This window comes from Pongo pygmaeus, chromosome 17 (genome assembly GCF_028885625.2).
Source record: "Pongo pygmaeus isolate AG05252 chromosome 17, NHGRI_mPonPyg2-v2.0_pri, whole genome shotgun sequence".
Taxonomy (NCBI): Eukaryota; Metazoa; Chordata; class Mammalia; order Primates; family Hominidae; genus Pongo; species Pongo pygmaeus.
Genome location: NC_072390.2, coordinates 71718597 through 71736873, shown reverse-complemented (window position 1 = coordinate 71736873; position 18277 = coordinate 71718597). Strand labels below are relative to the sequence as shown.

The following is an 18277-nucleotide window of genomic DNA, read 5'->3' as shown; positions in this document are numbered from 1 at the left end:
TTTGCTATGACTTAAACAACTACTTTTTATAGATTAGAAGGTCTTTAAACTTTACAGGGAATTAAAATATAACAAAAAACATACATATAACAGTATGAAAAGCAGTGAAAACTGAACAAACACGGACTGGCTTAAAAATCTGCAAATAGGCCAGGTGCAGTAGCCCATGCCTGTAATCCCAGCACTTTAGGAGACCGAGGCGGGTGATCACAAGGTCAGGAATTTGAGACCAGTCAGGCCAATATGGTGAAACTCTGTCTACTAAAAATACAAAAATTAGCTGGGCATGGTGGTGCGCGCCTGTAGTTACAGCTGCTTGAGAGGCTGAGGCAGGAGAATTGCTTGAACCTGGGAGTGGAGGTTGCAGTGAGCCGAGATCGTGCCACTGCACCCCAACCTGGGTGACAAAGCAAGACTCTGTCTCCAAAAAAAAAAAAAAAAAATCTGCAAATAAAATAGATTTTCTTTAGCAGCTATTGAAACAAATTCTATAATTGTAAAGTGCTAAATGACTATCAGAAAAATTAGAAGTTCCTGAAATCCTTCATATTTAGGTTGGATAATATTTTTCATCAATGAACTTACACATTAAAAAGAATTTAAAAGTAATAGCCACCATCATCATCTCATTTTTATTGAAAATCAGATGTTCCCCAACTTTGGCAATATTAGGCAGCAGTGGTACAAGGCTATAGGTATTTAAATATACACTTTGTAAATTTTCAAGGGAGATCTTAGACTTTCTTCTTCCCATGTAACAGTAACCTACCTATCACAGAGGGTGGGAGGGAAGGAGGAAACCTCCCCTTTCTTTTCTCCTTTTAATTTTTTTTTTTTTTTTTTTTTTTTTTTTGAGACAGAGTCTCACTCTGTTACCTAGGCTGGAGTGCAGTGGTGCAATCTTGGCTCACTGCAACCTCCGCCTCCCAGGTCAAGTGATTCTCCTTCCTCAGCCTCCCGAGTAGCTGGAATTATAGGCGCCCACCACCACACCTGGCTAATTTTTGTATTTTTAGTAGAGACGGGATTTCGCCATGTTGGCCAGGCTGGTCTCAAACTCCTGACCTCAGTTGATCTGCCCACCTCGGCCTCCCAAAGTGCTGGGATTACAGGTGTGAGCCACTGTGTCCGGCCCTCCCTTTAATTTTTGTTACAAATGTTCTGTTATTTTCTGGGCATGCTTCTTTCTAAATTATTGATTACTATTAAATTAATATTTTCTGGGCATACTTCTTTCTAAAATATTGATTACTAGTAAATGAATATTTCTTACTATTAAATTAATACTTGTTGCTTCACAACAATTATACATTTTATGATCAAATTTTAAATTTTAACCATCCACATCCAAAACAAAAGCTTATTATTCTTAATATCAATGTAAGTATTTATACTAGGTTATTTTTATCCTCTGTGCATTCAAAGAAATTGAGCTGAATGTATTTGGAGATCCAGCCAGTAATTGAAACTGGCTTAAGAGTATAAAAAGATAGGCTAAACATTTATAGTGTGTGAGATTCCTAAAATTTGCTTTATGTTTTTCACCTAAATTTCACTTTATGTGAAAGGTAATACAGATAAGAATGTTCAGTGGCCAAACAATTAAAAAGCAGCATTCACTTCTACAGTATAGGTATAAAGAGTAAGTCTTCCTATACAGCTTATATTGTATATATTGTGATTAAATTTTAGTATTCTTTAGTTTACCCGATAGTTGCAAAATCTTTCAAAACTTAATGAGTATATTCCTCTACACATTCCAAGGCTTTAGCAATGATCGCAGACTCTGAATTAAAAGGTCTCCAGAAAACAAGTGCACAGCTAGCAGGTTTATTGTTAGAGCTACAATGAGCAAACCTGGATCAAAGAAACAGTTCCACTTCTTTTCACCTCAAAATTAAAGAGGACACTAAACAGTTTAATAAAACTAAATACACCATCAGTACAAGTTTCCATCCTTTCCATCGAAATACTTAATTCTACCACAAATAACCTAGAAAACATTTTGCAATATCAAACAAAGCTCCAATCAGATGTTAAAGATGTCTGTGCTTACCAGTGGTGATGTCATCATCAACAAGGTCATGCTCTTCCTCCTGGACTTTTGCTTCAGGCCCTGAGGCATCAGGAGCCGTGGTGATAGTCTGCATGGCTTCTGATGTGACTCCAGCTAAAACAAATATGAATCACAAGGCTTCATTTTAAAAAATGAAAAGTAAGCCAAACAGAAATTTTGAAGATTTTTAATTTACTTAATGGACATAAACACAATACATTAAAAATATATATATGTTCACCAAAATGAGAGACACAAATCAATGAATAAAACATTCATGTGTGCTCTATTTATTTGTATGTATATATGGACATGGGTATGTACTATATTTACTTTTAACCAAGATCTGGGAAAAACAGAAACAGGATGCTGAAGTATTACATTTTTTACTTGATTCCTTTCAACGTTTTTGCTACAGTTACTTTGGCTGATTTTGACAATTATTCAACAAAGAGGAAAGTGTGGATTGTTTTAAAAGTTTACTTCTTTTTAATGTTAGTTTGTTTATAATTTGGGAGTTGGGAGGAAAGACGAAGACAGGAGAAGAATTTGTGCCCTGGGGCTAAGTAACGGACCTGAAACACACTACCCAAAAAAAAGTATAACATCTCCCACTATGAAGGAATTTGATATAAGGTCACGTAATTATCACAATGAAAGAACCTAACTGAAAGCAGACAAGCAAAGAAGTTCAGAGGCCAAAAGCTTCCATTCTGTAAATCGCCTGAGAATTTGCCAGCTCACACAAATGTCTTTTCCTTACATACCTATCATTTCATCTTTGATGATACGTATTTGTTATCATCTTGCATCTGTCACATTATTTCTCAATTTCGCAAAAGATACTAGGGTGCATCGATATTTTTCACATGGTTATCAAAACGTATTTCTCAATCATGATGATATAAAAATTTCCCCATTAGAAGCTACTCTAGGAGTTGAACTTTCTAACCAAATCACCTTAAAAGGATATCAATAACTGCCTACTTAGAATCCATTTAAATATTTTAAAGACCAAACACTTCTTTAGTTCAAGAACTTCTTTTCTTCCAAGGGGTATTAACTTAAACATTTATGTGAAATTCAGCCTTGCTACCTCCGGTTAACCAAAGGCATCAAAAGAGGAAGAACCGAAGAACCTTAGTCACAAACCACCATAACAGATCCAGAAATGGACCTACCAGTAGGCAGTTCCAAGCTCTAAGGTTTAAACTTGTGGACTAAAACACACCATTTTGGTACCACTGTTTATTCAGAGTTGCTTTAAATAATAATAATAATGCTAAAGAATGATCCCTGATGAATAAAAAATGACAAAGCCACAACTTTGCAGAAGCATTTTTTTTTTTATTTTTAACTTTTATTTTAGGTTTAGGGGTACATGTGCAGGTTTGCTATATAGGTAAATTGCATGTCATGGGGGTTTAGTGTACAAATTATTTCATTACCCAGGTAATAAGCATAGTACCCAAGAGGTAGTTTTTCAATCCTTACCATCCTACCACCCTCCACCCTCAAGTACACCCCGGTGTCTGTTGTTCCCTTCTTTGTCTCCATATGTACTCAATGTTTAACTTACAGAAGCACTTTTATTGTTAGATTTATATGATCAATTTTAACATAAAGGAGGGGATGTACTAGAAAAATAATATTACTTTATTAAAAATAGCTATCAGTAAAATAATCACAAAGAGGAGATGAGAAGGTAAGCATCACATTCCTAAATAGATATTGCTCAAATACAAAATCAAAAATCATGATTTCATACTAAATCAATATATAAATCTTTAAAATATCTGAGTCCCCATTTCTTGCTTAGAACTTTATAATTTTTAAAATGATCAGAGAAACATTGAAAAAATATTAAGAAATAGTTTGGATAGTAACAATCAGCATTAGTATTTTCATTTCCTATAAAATTAAGGGATCAATGAAAATAAAGCTGGCATTTATGTAGTAACAAGCTTATGGATCCATTTACATTTATCTCATTTAATCAGAGAGGCTAAGTAATTGTTCAACATAATATGGCTACTAAATTCAGGAACGAGAATTGAGACGTAGGTCTTTTGATTTCAAACTTCAATATCAATTTACCACCAAGTCTTTCCAGGGACTAAGCTCCTGGGGACAAGGTGGGAGGTGTCACAGAACATCACAGCATAACCTTGAGAAATCACAGAATCACACAATACTGATTATAAATACTACCAAGCATTCCACAGAGTTCCTGTGCTGTGCCAGTTAACTATTCAACCAAGGGAATTCAGTATTTTGGAACAGAGCTTAAGGAACAAACATATACATCTCAAAGTAACTGAGGCTGAAAGACCAGGGAGTTGTGCTAAAACTGGTTCTTTGATTGATGCTTTCCAAAACTTAGTAAGGGTTATAAAATCCTTGCCAGAAAAAAAAAATACAAAGAAAACTACAGACCGGTATCTCTCATAAAGATAGTCTCAAGAATTCACAACAAAAATAAAAGCAAATAGGATACAGCAACATATAAAAAGAACTATATACCATGACCAAGTAGGGTTTATTCCCAGCATGAAAGAGGTTCAACTGGCCAAAATGGATCAATAAGATCCAAAATATTAACAGGCTGAAGAAGAAAAAAAGAATTCCTGATCATATCAATCATTTGAAAAAATTCAACATCCATTCATGATTTTTTAAAAAAAAAAACCTCTAAGAAAGTAAGAGTACAGAGGAACTTGATAAAGAGCATCTACTAAAAGCCTACAACTGACATTACACTTAATGGTGAAAGTCTAAATGCTTTTGCCCTATGATCAGGAATATGGCAAAGATAGTCACACTCACCACTCTTACTTAACAAATCATTGGAAGTTCTACCCAATGCCACAAAGCAAGAAAATACACACACATACACACAGTTTACAAAGAACAATGTAATTGCCCTATGTGATGGTTAATTTTAAGTGTTGACTTGATTGGATTAAGGGATACCTAGAGAGCAGGTAAAGTATTACCTATGGGTATGTGAGTGATGGTGTTTCCTGAGGAGACTGGTGTGTGAGTCAGTGTACTGAGTGGGAAAAATCGGCACTCAATGTGGGCAGACGCCATTCAATTACCTGGGGGCCCTGGTTGAACAAAAGAGCAGAGAAAAAGCAAATTCTCACTCCTGGAGCTGAGACATCCTTTTTCTTCTGCCCTTGGACATCAGAATTTTAGGTTCTCTAGCCTTTGGACTCCAGGACTTACACCCAGCAACCCTGTGGGTTCTCAGGGCTTTGGCCATGGACTGAGAATTACACCCTTGGCTTCCCTGATTCTGAGGACTTTAGACTTAAACTGAGCCCCACCACCAGCTTCGCTGGGTCTCCCACTTACAGATGGCCTATCCTGAGACATTCCAGCCTTTGTAATTGCATGAGCCAACTGCATGAGCCAATTCCCCTAATAAGTCCCCTTTTCTCTCTCTCCCTCTTCTCTCTGTCTCTCCATGTATTCTTTTGGTTCTGTTTCTCTGGAGAACTCTGACTAATACACCCTACTCAAAGATAAAATGATTGTTTACAGGGAAATACAGAGGAATTATCGAAACTAATAAGTGAGTTCAGCAAGGCTGCAAAATATAAGAAAAAACATGGAAAACATCGATTCTATTTCTATATGTTAGTAATGAACAACGGACACCTAATTTTTTTAAAGCCACAATACTATTAACAGTAATTAGAAAAACTAAAATACTTAGATGTAAATCTGAAAAACCACAAACAGGTCTTGTGTGCTGACAACTACAAAACACTGATGAAAGAAATCAAAGGAGATCTAAACAAATGAAACAGAGAATTACACTGTGTTCATGGAATTGGAAGATTCAAAATAGGAAAGATGCCAGTTCTCCACAAATTGATTGATATACAGATTTAATGCAATTTCTAACAAAATCCCAGTAAGTTTTTTTGTAGATATCAAAAGTATTCTAAAATTATATTAAAAGCAAAGGAATTAGAATAAAACAATTCTGAAAGTGAATAAAGTAGAAAAAAGTCATTTTACCCCATTTTAAGACTTATATAAAGTTATTAAAACCATGTGACTTTGGCAAAGTAATAAACAGTAGGTTAACGTAACAGAATAGAGAACCGAGAAACAGACACACACCAATCTGCCAAAATGATTTTAGACAGAGGTGTAAAACCAATTCAATGGGGTAAGGATAATCTCGTCAAAACAGGGCTAGAACAACTGAACATCCATAAGCAAAAAAATAAACCTTGACCTAAGGCTCATAATTTATATAAATAGTAACTCAAAGTAGATCATGGACTGAAATCTAATACATAAAAGTATAAAATAAAAAAAAAAAACTCAGGAGAAAATCTCTGAAATGTAAGTTTAGACTTGACACCAAAAGCACGATCTATAAAAGAAAAAATTGGCAAAGTGGGCTTCATTAAAACTTTTAGACTTTTGTTCTACAAAGGCCCTATTAAGAAGATGAAAAGACAAGCTCCAAAATGAGAGAAAAAATTCACAAATCACATGTCCAACAAGTAATTAGTACCTGGACTGTTTAAGGAACTCTCAAAACTCAAGAGTAAACAATCTGGCATTTCCTCAGAAGGTTAAACATAGAGTTACCATGTGACCCAGCAATTTTACTGCTAGCGAATGAAAACATATGTCCACAAAAAAGCATCTACACGAACATTCACAGCAGCCTTATTCATAAAAGCCAAAAAGTGGAAAGTATCCAAATGTTCATCAACTGATGAATAAATGATAAATTCATACAATAGAATATTATATAGCAATACAAAGAAATGAAGTTCTAATACATGCTATGGCATGAATAAATACTAACAATTTTAACGCTAAATAAAAGAAGTCGCAAAACATTACATGCCATATGATTCCATTTACACAAAATGTCTAGAAGAAGCAAATCTATGGAGACAGAAAGTAAATGTGTAGATTGGCCTAGGGCTGAGGTGGCTGGATGGAACATGGAGTAATGCCAATGGAGGCTGAGGTTTCACTTTGGGGTGTTTGAAACTGTCCTGAAGTTGATTGTGGAGATGCTTGTACAACTTTAAATCAGCTAAAAAACCACTGAATTGTACACTTTCAAGGTTGAATTTAATATTAAGTGAATTATGTGTCAATAAAGCTGAATTTTTAAAAGTTTGGTTTTCTAACATTCCAGATCAACCAAGGTATCCATGCCACCTCAGTGTACTCTCTTGATACTTTTTTCTGCCATACAGCTGAAGAAAAAGGGGAGGAAAAAAGTCACATAGAACATTTATACAATAAGAAAGCAAAATTCACCACAAATATTTTGTTTCAGAAAGGCATAATTTTCTGCTGAAAATTTTTAAAAATTAAACTATATTCTTTATGTTGACCATATTTATAACTAAATTAATCCTCAGTCAAAATTTCTGTATTATTTTGTTCCCAATCAATAAGAAGTGATTGATTTGTTTACTTCAAAATTATATATATATTTCATTTTTTAAAGATCAGCAAAATATTCTTGACTCCCATAATACAGGGCACTGTGATAGCAACAGACTACTTACGATTTCTAACCTTTTTGGAACACAGTAAAGGGGTAGGAGAAACTGAGAATGGACAGCCCAAATTACCACACTCAACTCTCAAATCCAAATGGCACAGCTCATTTAAAACTAATTTTAACCATTTGCTTTAAGGAAAATCTGATAGGTGCTTTTAACTTTTGAAGTTTTCAGCCATATAGTTATGGTAGAAGATTATTAAAAACCATTATTTAATACTTCTAAGCAAGGTAGTCATTATCTGCAAATGAAGGAATAATATTTTTTAAAATTCCCAGCCATAAACCTGGCTATTTCTACTTTCTACCTTATTTAGTTCCATCAGGACCTTATGTTAATGGATCGAGATAACAGTAGACTTTCTATAAAAGGCAAAACAAAAATGAAATCAGTGGTTGCCAGGGGTTAGGAGTGTGACAAAAGGATTGACTATAAAGAGGTAAAGCAAAATTTTTAGAATAGTGAAAATAATCTATACCATGACTATTTACATGTGTTTAAAACTCACAGAACAATATGTTTAAAAGTGTGCATATATATATATATATATACTTCCAAAAATTTAGCTTGTTAAAAAAAGATACAATAGAAGGTACTACATCACTGTCACAAAAGAGAATTGAAGATTATGCCAGAATACAATGCTATTTTCAATGAAACACAGAGACTAGAAAAAATAGTTTTAGTTCTCCCTGCCACAAAAAGCTTAGCCTTTGTGTACTATCCACTATCAAAGAAAATGAAATATCCTTGCAGAAAAAATAAGAGTCCACTAGGAAAATATATTTATGGAAATTTCAGGGTATTTTGTGTATCAAAGTTATAAATATTGTCAATTAATTATATCGTGATATTTTGGTATATTCTTTTGTACTTGATATAGTGAGCTTATTTGTCAAATTACACCACACAAGCTAAGGTTTACTTACTTTCTGAGTATTTCCAAAATATTTGACAGTGATGAAAATCTCATAAAGGTTCAATAAACACAACTTGAACAGAATTGAATACTTTCTATCTCATGGCACAAATTGCGGTATTTAAATATACTAGAAAATAACAGTAAGGGTACTTTGGGGAAAGAGATATGATAAAAAGAATAATAAGGAAATAAGGAGAGTAAAGAGATATAATAAAAAAGAAATACAATTAATGGAAAGATATGAGGCAGGTAAAAAACCAGTGAGTCTCCAAATCCAGATCTCACAAAATAAAAAACCAATGTACATTATACCAAACAACAGTTCTCAATAAACGAGTTTTATACCATGAATCAGGAGGAAAATGGGGGCAGAGGGGGAATGGAGTGGGGCAGAAAGCTGGTATGAGTAAGTTTGGACACAACAGTAAAAGGGAGGTGGGAGGGTTGTAGCTAGTAGCAGAAGTGAGAATTAGAGGACAAGAAAGACTATGAGATCCTCATGTCACCTAGATTTCTAAACGCTTAGATAACTCTTCATTGTGAAAAATCTATATACATAAAACTTTCCAATTTTATGCAATGTTTTTTAAGCCACTTTAGAAGTTTTTTCAAATGTAAATATGGATATGCGGTCTTCAAAATCAATGAAATTAAACTACACTCAACTAGCCCCACCAGTAAAATTGGGTATAGTATTCTAAAAATTATCTTTCATAAGCTTGTAAATTACCTTTATGAATTTTTTTCCAACTGGCTAACAATATCTGAGTAATAATAAATAATATGAACTCACAAGACTACAGTGTCATGTGATTAACATGAAATATGAGAACAAAATATTAATTTTTAATATAGTAACATGTAAAAACCAGCACTTTAACCAATATGGAAATATAAAACCACTTCAGTTCATTATAGTTTCATTTTTTTATTGAAGATTAGATGGTAGTGATAAACATTGCTAGGACTAAGAATGGAGAAGGATATTTATAAATATTAACAAAAATTCTATTTCTCATTCTCAGTAATATAGATTTCCACTGAGATTGAAAAATAGATCCAAAAGAATAGCAGATATTTTTATTTCATCAGTTCCTCACAACTGTGGTTTTCCAGTGGTCCAATTAAAGTACACTGGAGGCAATAATTTGATATGAACATTTACTGTGAATGAGGTGAAATTTAACAATAAGGGAGTATGTGAGTATCTACAGTTTCTTTTCAGGCAGATGGCTTGAATTTATTGGAAGCAGATCTCTGCAGTGACTGACCAACACTGCCCCACATTCCCCACAATCCTTATGACAGACAGACAGCCTGCCTCACATTAATTCACTTCACACCACTTCTATCGATCCACAGCCGGTTCCCTAGTCTCTCTGCACACATTGCCTGTCTGGCTGCCTACATCCACATCAGCACATACACACAAAGGCTATAGAAAGATAACCTTTTGCTTTCCATTAAAGACACAGTATCCACTTTTCCTTCTGCAATAACATCAAAAATATGAAATTAACAGTATAGATGTCTTGTAGAAAAGCCTTTCTGTAAGAAATAGTGAGGGTATTTATCCCTTATTCTGAATAAAGACCACTTCAATTTATCGAAAACAATAAAGTTAGTTTACTAAAAGCCACAAAGTAATTAGAGAAATAAAAATATAATTTAAAATAAGCAGAATGTCTTCAAGCTCAAATAACAATATAAGAATTATTTGGTAATATGAGTTTTGATCTTTGTTTCTGAAGAAATGAAATACATTTTTTTCCTAACTAGTATATTTTTTTTTTTAGAAAACTGCTCTCATATAAAATGTAATTATTAGCAATTCTGAAAGCAACAAAAGGGAAACATTTACTGAAAAATAAGTAAGTAAAACAGAAAACAGGAAGTGTACTATATCAATGGAATATTAATGTGACAGCATAAAGCTTTATTATTTCTCTTTCCCAAAAAGAACTAAAAATTGATCCATCATTTAAAAAATCAAGCCTGATGCTTCTAATTATTGCATGTATTTTTTCAAAAATTTCTGTGAGATTTGCAGGATATGAGCTGACAACACCAATTTTGGTTTCAAAAGACACAAATAAACCAAAGATTATGTTGTTCAACCTATAAACTGTTACGAAACAAAGAAAAAACTGTTTTGATGCACAACTGTACTAAAGTATAAGCTTAACATTATAACCTCTGGCTGATTTAGAAACTCAAACTACAAGCAGAATTACATATCTCAGAACTGCGGTAAAGTATGTTCTTTTAGATAAGAAGTACCTTTGAAATCCTTCATGAATTTTCTTTTTTTTTTTGGCTAGGATCACCTAGGCAGAGGTTACATCATCAAGTGGTGACAAAAACAGTACACTCACTACATACAGTACATTACACCTGTTGTTATTTATAATAACAGCAAGCTGCTTTGGAAATCAAAGGGAAACTGATGAAGGCTGCTGAAGTCCATGGGTTTAAAAAGAGGATGTTAAGATGTGTATTGGGCCTGAAGGATGGTATAGATCTGAGTAACAGAGAGGCTGGCATTGCCAATATAAGTAAAGCAAAGTCATTAAAATGGTAAACATAGCCATGCAATAGGTACAATAACTGTGCAATGGTATAGGTAACAGTGCAATGTTCCCTCATTATATTAAACACTCAAGGAGCCTCCAGGCTATTATGCAACAAGCCCTATACCAGAGACTAGAGACACAAAAGTACAAAGACATACCCTTAGCTTCCAAAAAGTTTATATGTAAACTGAGGGAGTCATTAAATAAATTTAAGCATGGAAAATACCTTAATTTTATTTGTGTTTAGAAAGGGCTCTCCTGTAGCAATGTAAAGAATGACTTGGAGGGACTCGATGAATGAAGGTAGCAATGAGGCCAATGATGTTAAAACCATGCTACTGGGAGCCCCAGTAGTTCCTCAGAAGTGCCAGAAGGGAGACCTCTACCCTCCCCATCCTTACCTCTTTCTATGTGGTTGTGTGTATGCATGCATGCACACACATCCCCATGTTTTACAGAAGTTTCATTTGAAGAAAGGATACCGCTTTTTTAAAAGTCTGAAAATCACTGATCTATATATTTTTTTAAAGACAGTATTTAATGGAGAGAAAATCAAGAGTAGTTTTCAGTTAAAACATACAGAATGGTAGGGCTGTTCTCTGAGCATGGGGAAGGCAGGAGGAAAAATTTATTCATTTAACTTCTTTGAATGATAGTTATACTAGGCAAAGAAAATAAAAATGAAGGTAGAGAAACACAAAGACTTTACACTAGAGAAGCTAATAGCCATAATGAAAATACAGATTTATTAATGAATAAGTGAAAATAGTTTACATATGGAGAAAAATCAGCTCTTCTTAGGATGGGAAAAGGAAGAAATACATGTCAAAGACAATTTCACAAGAAGGAAATATTTGAGTTGGGTCTTGAAATATGTATAAGAATTCACAATGAATGACACTAGGTGAAGAAAATTCCAGGAAGAAAGGGTATGCTAAAAGTCCCTGGTGCATCTACAGAAGCAGGTAGCAGGAGAATAAACAGTGTGAGAAGAGGTACGCAATGAGGCTAATAAAACATTTGAGGCTAGAGCCCCAAAGGCAATGAGAAACAGGGTACTAACAGAAAATTTGAAGCAAGAAAGAAAATTTCATTCTTTAAAACAGATGCCTGGTTCCAGCATGGAAAATGAAGTAGAATCATTGGTAAATATAATTACAAGGTTGCTAGGGCAGGTGACTATGCAATGAAAGTAAATAAAAACTTCAATACCTGAGATTTGGGGATAAGTAAAAAAAAAAAAAAACAAAAAAAAAATCCTATGATTTCTCTTTCTGGTCATCAGAATAGTTCAGGAACTCAGTTTTGGGTAGAGCCAGAAGCAGTTGTTAAAGACAATTATGAAGGCAGAGAGTTTAATGTGGTGTCAATCATAATCTCCAAAGACACAATCCCCAATGCCATAATCCTAAATGTTGAAATCTCGAAAGATGGAAATTCCTAAAAATCAAAAGCTCTACAATCTAAAACTCCAAATGACGAAAATCTCTAGAGTCTAAATTCCCCAAAATCATAATCCCAAAAGAGTAAAACCCCAAATTCTGAACTCCTGAAAGCCCGATTCTGGGGAAGTGATCAGTGCACTTTTTGGTTGTATGCAGGATAGTTACATCATGTTAGCTACATCATGTTAGGAAGTATTACCTTTTTATTGTCTTCACTTGGAAATTAAATGTGTTTAAGGAGGTGTGGATGGGTAACAGCCTGACAAGGGGTAGACTTGTGGACTTAATTTTGGTATCAATTTAACTCGATTAAGGAACATCTAGAAACCAACCCAAAGCATTACTTAGGGTGTGCCTGTAAGAGTGTTTCCAGAGACGATTAATGTGAGAGTCTGAGTGGACTAGGTGGGGAAGATCTGCCCTCAGTGTTGGCAGAAAGCATCCAATTGGTCTCCCAGGGTCCAGGGAGAACAACTGCAGAAGGGAAATTGGTCTCTGAGAGCTGGGACAGACTTCTCTTCTGCTGCCTTAAACATCAGAAATTTGACTCTACAAAAGTGCATTATCACAACATTGACTTTGTGTATAAGCATTCTGCATGTATGTAAAAATGTTGAAAGTTCCTCAATAAATGAAGAGATGTTCCTTTTGTACATCTGCATTTGTGAAAAATGTCTCAAAATCACAGCTCTCAAATCCACATTGCCTATGTGATGAGTTGTCGCAGTTTTTGATCACTCTCATCAAAAGACTTAGATTGTCTAACACAGTATCTCAGCGGACCACTGTTATAAAGCTGAGTACACACAATCACCAACCACAGTGATATGCATTAATACATTTCACTTTTTGACTTACTTCTTTATGAATAGGTTCACCGACTCGTAACTGTTATATCCATATGACTGTCATTAGTATACCAGAGATTTTATGCTTATAAAACACAGATGTTATTGTTGCTTATTTTATTGTGTGAAGTGGACTATGAAGGGTTCTGACACGTTTTTTGTTTCTCAAATAAATTCTCTATAAAAATGTAGAAACTATATTTTAAATTACTTTTTCCAGAATTATATTTTCAGGATTTTGATCTTTTGAATTATGATTCTCAGGGTTTTAGACTTTAAGGATTCTAATCTTTTGGGATTTCAATATTTGGAATTTTAGAGTTTGAGATTGTGTGTTTCAAGATTATGGCTCAAATCCAGTTTAATCTACTAGCAGACAATCCCAGAGACGTAACAAATAAAAAGCAATAATTTCTGGCAACCCAGCCAGGCTGCCTTTGTGTCATTGTATAAAACCTGATGAATACAAGATAATAGACAGTGATATGTCATACATTAAATTCAATGATGGGCCAGGTGTGGTGGCTCACGTTTGTAAAGCCAGCACTTTGGGAGGCTAAGGTGGCAGATCTCTTCAGCCAGGAGTTCGAGTCCTGCCTGAGCAACTTGGCAAAACCTCATCTCTACAAAAAAATACAAATATTAGGCTGGGCACGGTGGTGCACACCTGTAATCCCAGCTACTGAAAAGGTTAAGGTGGGAATATTGCTTGAGCTTGGGAGGTAAAGGCTGCAGTGAGCCATGATGGCACCGCTACACTCCACCCTGGGCAACGGAGCAAGACCCTGTCTCAAAAATTAATTAATTAATTAGATAAATTCAATGATGGATACAAGGTGTTGAGTTTAGCACAGTGCCTGAGATGTGGTAAGTGCTCAATAAGTAGCATTATAGTATCATTAAAATTGTTACCATTGCTTTTGTTATTATCAATTTTTGCTTATTGTTATTCTTTTTTTTCCTAACTTCAGGAAAATACTGAATATTCAGCTTTTTATTATTATTATTATACTTTAGGCTTTATGGTACATGTGCGCAATGTGCAGGTAAGTTACATATGTATACATGTGCCATGCTGGTGTGCTGCACCCACCAACTCGTCATCTAGCACTAGGTATATCTCCCAATGCTATCCCTCCCCCCTCCCCCCACCCCACAACAGTCCCCGAAGTGTGATGTTCCCCTTCCTGTGTCCATGTGTTCCCACTGTTCAATTCCCACCTATGAGTGAGAATATGCGGTGTTTGGTTTTTTGTTCTTGCGATAGTTTACTGAGAATGATGATTTCCAATTTCATCCATGTCCCTACAAAGGACATGAACTCATCATTTTTTATGGCTGCATAGTATTCCATGGTGTATATGTGCCACATTTTCTTAATCCAGTCTATCATTGTTGGACATTTGGGTTGGTTCCAAGTCTTTGCTATTGTGAATAATGCTGCAATAAACATACGTGTGCGTGTGTCTTGATAGCAGCATGATTTATAGTCCTTTGGGTATATACCCAGTAATGGGATGGCTGGGTCAAATGGAATTTCTAGTTCTAGATCCCTGAGGAATCGCCACACTGACTCCCACAAGGGTTGAACTAGTTTACAGTCCCACCAACAGTGTAAAAGTGTTCCTGTTTCTCCACATCCTCTCCAGCACCTGTTCTTTCTTGACTTTTTAATGATTGCCATTCTAACTGGTGTGAGATGGTATCTCATTGTGGTTTTAATTTGCATTTCTCTGATGGCCAGTGATGGTGAGCATTTTTTCACGTGTTTTTTGGCTGCATAAATGTCTTGAGAAGTGTCTGTTCACGTCCTTCGCCCACTTTTTGATGGGGTTGTTTTTTTCTTGTAAATTTGTTGGACTTCATTGTAGATTCTGGATATTAGCCCTTTGTCAGATGAGTAGGTTGCGAAAATTTTCTCCCATTTTGTAGGTTGCCTGTTCACTCTGATGGTAGTTTCCTTTGCTGTGCAGAAGCTCTTGAGTTTAATTAGATCCCATTTGTCAATTTTGGCTTTTGTTGCCATTGCTTTTGGTGTTTTTGACATGAAGTCCTTGCCCATGCCTATGTCCTGAATGGTAATGCCTAGGTTTTCTTCTAGGGTTTTTATGGTTTTAGGTCTAACGTTTAAGTCTTTAATCCATCTTGAATTGATTTTTGTATAAGGTGTAAGGAAGGGATCCAGTTTCAGCTTTCTACATATGGCTAGCCAGTTTTCCCAGCACCATTTATTAAATAGGGAATCCTTTCCCCATTTCTTGTTTTTGTCAGGTTTGTCAAAGATCAGATAGTTGTAGATATGTGGCATTATTTCTGACGGCTCTGTTCTGTTCCATTGATCTATATCTCTGTTTTGGTACCAGTACCATGCTGTTTTGGTTACTGTAGCCTTGTAGTATAGTTTGAAGTCAGGTAGTGTGATGCCTCCAGCTTTGTTCTTTTGGCTTAGGATTGACTTGGCGATGCGGGCTCTTTTTTGGTTCCATATGAACTTTAAAGTAGTTTTTTCCAATTCTGTGAAGAAAGTCATTGGTAACTTGATGGGGATGACATTGAATCTGTAAATTACCTTGGGAAGGATGGCCGTTTTCATGATATTGATTCTTCCTATCCATGAGCATGGAATGTTCTTCCATTTGTTTGTATCCTCTTTTATTTCCTTGAGCAGTGGTTTGTAGTTCTCCTTGAAGAGGTCCTTCACATCCCTTGTAAGTTGGATTCCTAGGTATTTTATTCTCTTTGAAGCAATTGTGAATGGGAGTTCACTCATGATTTGGCTGTTTGTCTGCTATTGATGTATAAGAATGCTTGTGATTTTTGTACATTGATTTTGTATCCTGAGACTTTGCTGAAGTTGCTTATCAGCTTAAGGAGATTTTGGGCTGAGACAATGGGGTTTTCTAGATATACTATCATGTCATCTGCAAACAGGGACAATTTAACTTCCTCTTTTCCTAATTGAATACCCTTGATTTCCTTCTCTTGCCTAATTGCCCTGGCCAGAACTTCCAACACTATGTTGAATAGAAGTGGTGAGAGAGGGCATCCCTGTCTTGTGCCAGTTTTCAAAGGGAATGCTTCCAGTTTTTGCCCATTCAGTATGATATTGGCTGTGGGTTTGTCATAGATAGCTCTTATTATTTTGAGATACGTCCCATCAATACCTAATTTATTGAGAGTTTTTAGCATGAAGGGTTGTTGAATTTTGTCAAAGGCCTTTTCTGCATCTATTGAGATAATCATGTGGTTTTTGTCTTTGGTTCTGTTTATATGCTGGATTACATTGATTGATTTGCGTATATTGAACCAGCCTTGCATCCCAGGGATGAAGCCCACTTGATCATGGTGGATAAGCTTTTTGATGTGCTGCTGGATTCTGCTTGCCAGTATTTTATTGAGGATTTTTGCATCAATGTTCATCAAGGATATTGGTCTAAAATTCTCTTTTTTGGTTGTGTCTCTGCCCGGCTTTGGTATCAGGATGATGCTGGCCTCATAAAATGAGTTAGGGAGGATTCCCTCTTTTTCTATTGATTGGAATAGTTTCAGAAGGAATGGTACCAGTTCTTCCTTGTACCTCTGGTAGAGTTCGGCTGTGAACCCATCTGGTCCTGGACTTTTTTTGGTTGGTAAGCTATTGATTATTGCCACAATTTCAGCTCCTGTTATTGGTCTATTCAGAGATTCAACTTCTTCCTGGTTTAGTCTTGGGAGAGTGTATGTGTTGAGGAATTTATCCATTTCTTCTAGATTTTCTAGTTTATTCGCATAGAGGTGTTTGTAATATTCTCTGATGGTAGTTTGTATTTCTGTGGGATCAGTGGTGATATCCCCTTTATCATTTTTTATTGCATCTATTTGATTCTTCTTTTTTTCTTTATTAATCTTGCTAGCGGTCTATCAATTTTGTTGATCCTTTCAAAAAACCAGCTCCTGGATTCATTTATTTTTTGAAGGGTTTTTTGTGTCTCTATTTCCTTCAGTTCTGCTGTGATTTTAGTTATTTCTTGCCTTCTGCTAGCTTTTGAATGTGTTTGCTCTTGCTTTTCTAGTTCTTTTAATTGTGATGTTAGGGTGTCAATTTTGGATCTTTCCTGCTTTCTCTTGTGTGCATTTAGTGCTATAAATTTCCCTCTACACACTGCTTTGAATGCATCCCAGAGATTCTGGTATGTTGTGTCTTGGTTCTCGTTGGTTTCAAAGAACATCTTTATTTCTGCCTTCATTTCATTATGTACCCAGTAGTCATTCAGGAGCAGGTTGTTCAGTTTCCACGTAGTTGAGCAGTTTTGAGTGAGATTCTTAATCCTGAGTTCTAGCTTGATTGCACTGTGATCTGAGAGATAGTTTGTTATAATTTCTGTTCTTTTACATTTATTGAGGAGAGCTTTACTTCCAAGTATATGGTCAATTTTGGAATAGGTGTGGTGTGGTGCTGAAAAAAATGTATATTCTGTTGATTTGGGGTGGACAGTTCTGTAGATGTCTATTAGGTCCACTTGGTGCAGAGCTGAGTTCAATTCCTGGGTATCCTTGTTGACTTTCTGTTTCATTGATCTGTCTAATGTTGACAGTGGGGTGTTAAAGTCTCCCATTATTAATGTGTGGGAGTCTAAGTCTCTTTGTAGGTCACTCAGGACTTGCTTTATGAATCTGGGTGCTCCTGTATTGGGTGCATATATATTTAGGATAGTTAGCTCTTCTTGTTGAATTAATCCCTTTACCATTATGTAATGGCCTTCTTTGTCTCTTTTGATCTTTGTTGGTTTAAAGTCTGTTTTATCAGAGACTAGGATTGCAACCCCTGCCTTTTTTTGTTTTCCATTTGCTTGGTAGATCTTCCTCCATCCTTTTATTTTGAGCCTATGTGTGTCT

General features: G+C 35.4%; 1 protein-coding gene across 1 annotated transcript in view; it reads right to left on the bottom strand.

Annotated features, from left to right (window-relative positions):
* WDR7 (WD repeat domain 7) overlaps window positions 1-18277 on the bottom strand; it is a 392926-nt gene that overhangs the window by 214150 nt on the left and 160499 nt on the right. The window contains exon 21 of the mRNA XM_054460414.2: window positions 2057-2170. Within this exon, the coding sequence (XP_054316389.1) occupies window positions 2057-2170 (114 nt within the window). The remainder of the gene's footprint in view (window positions 1-2056; window positions 2171-18277) is intronic.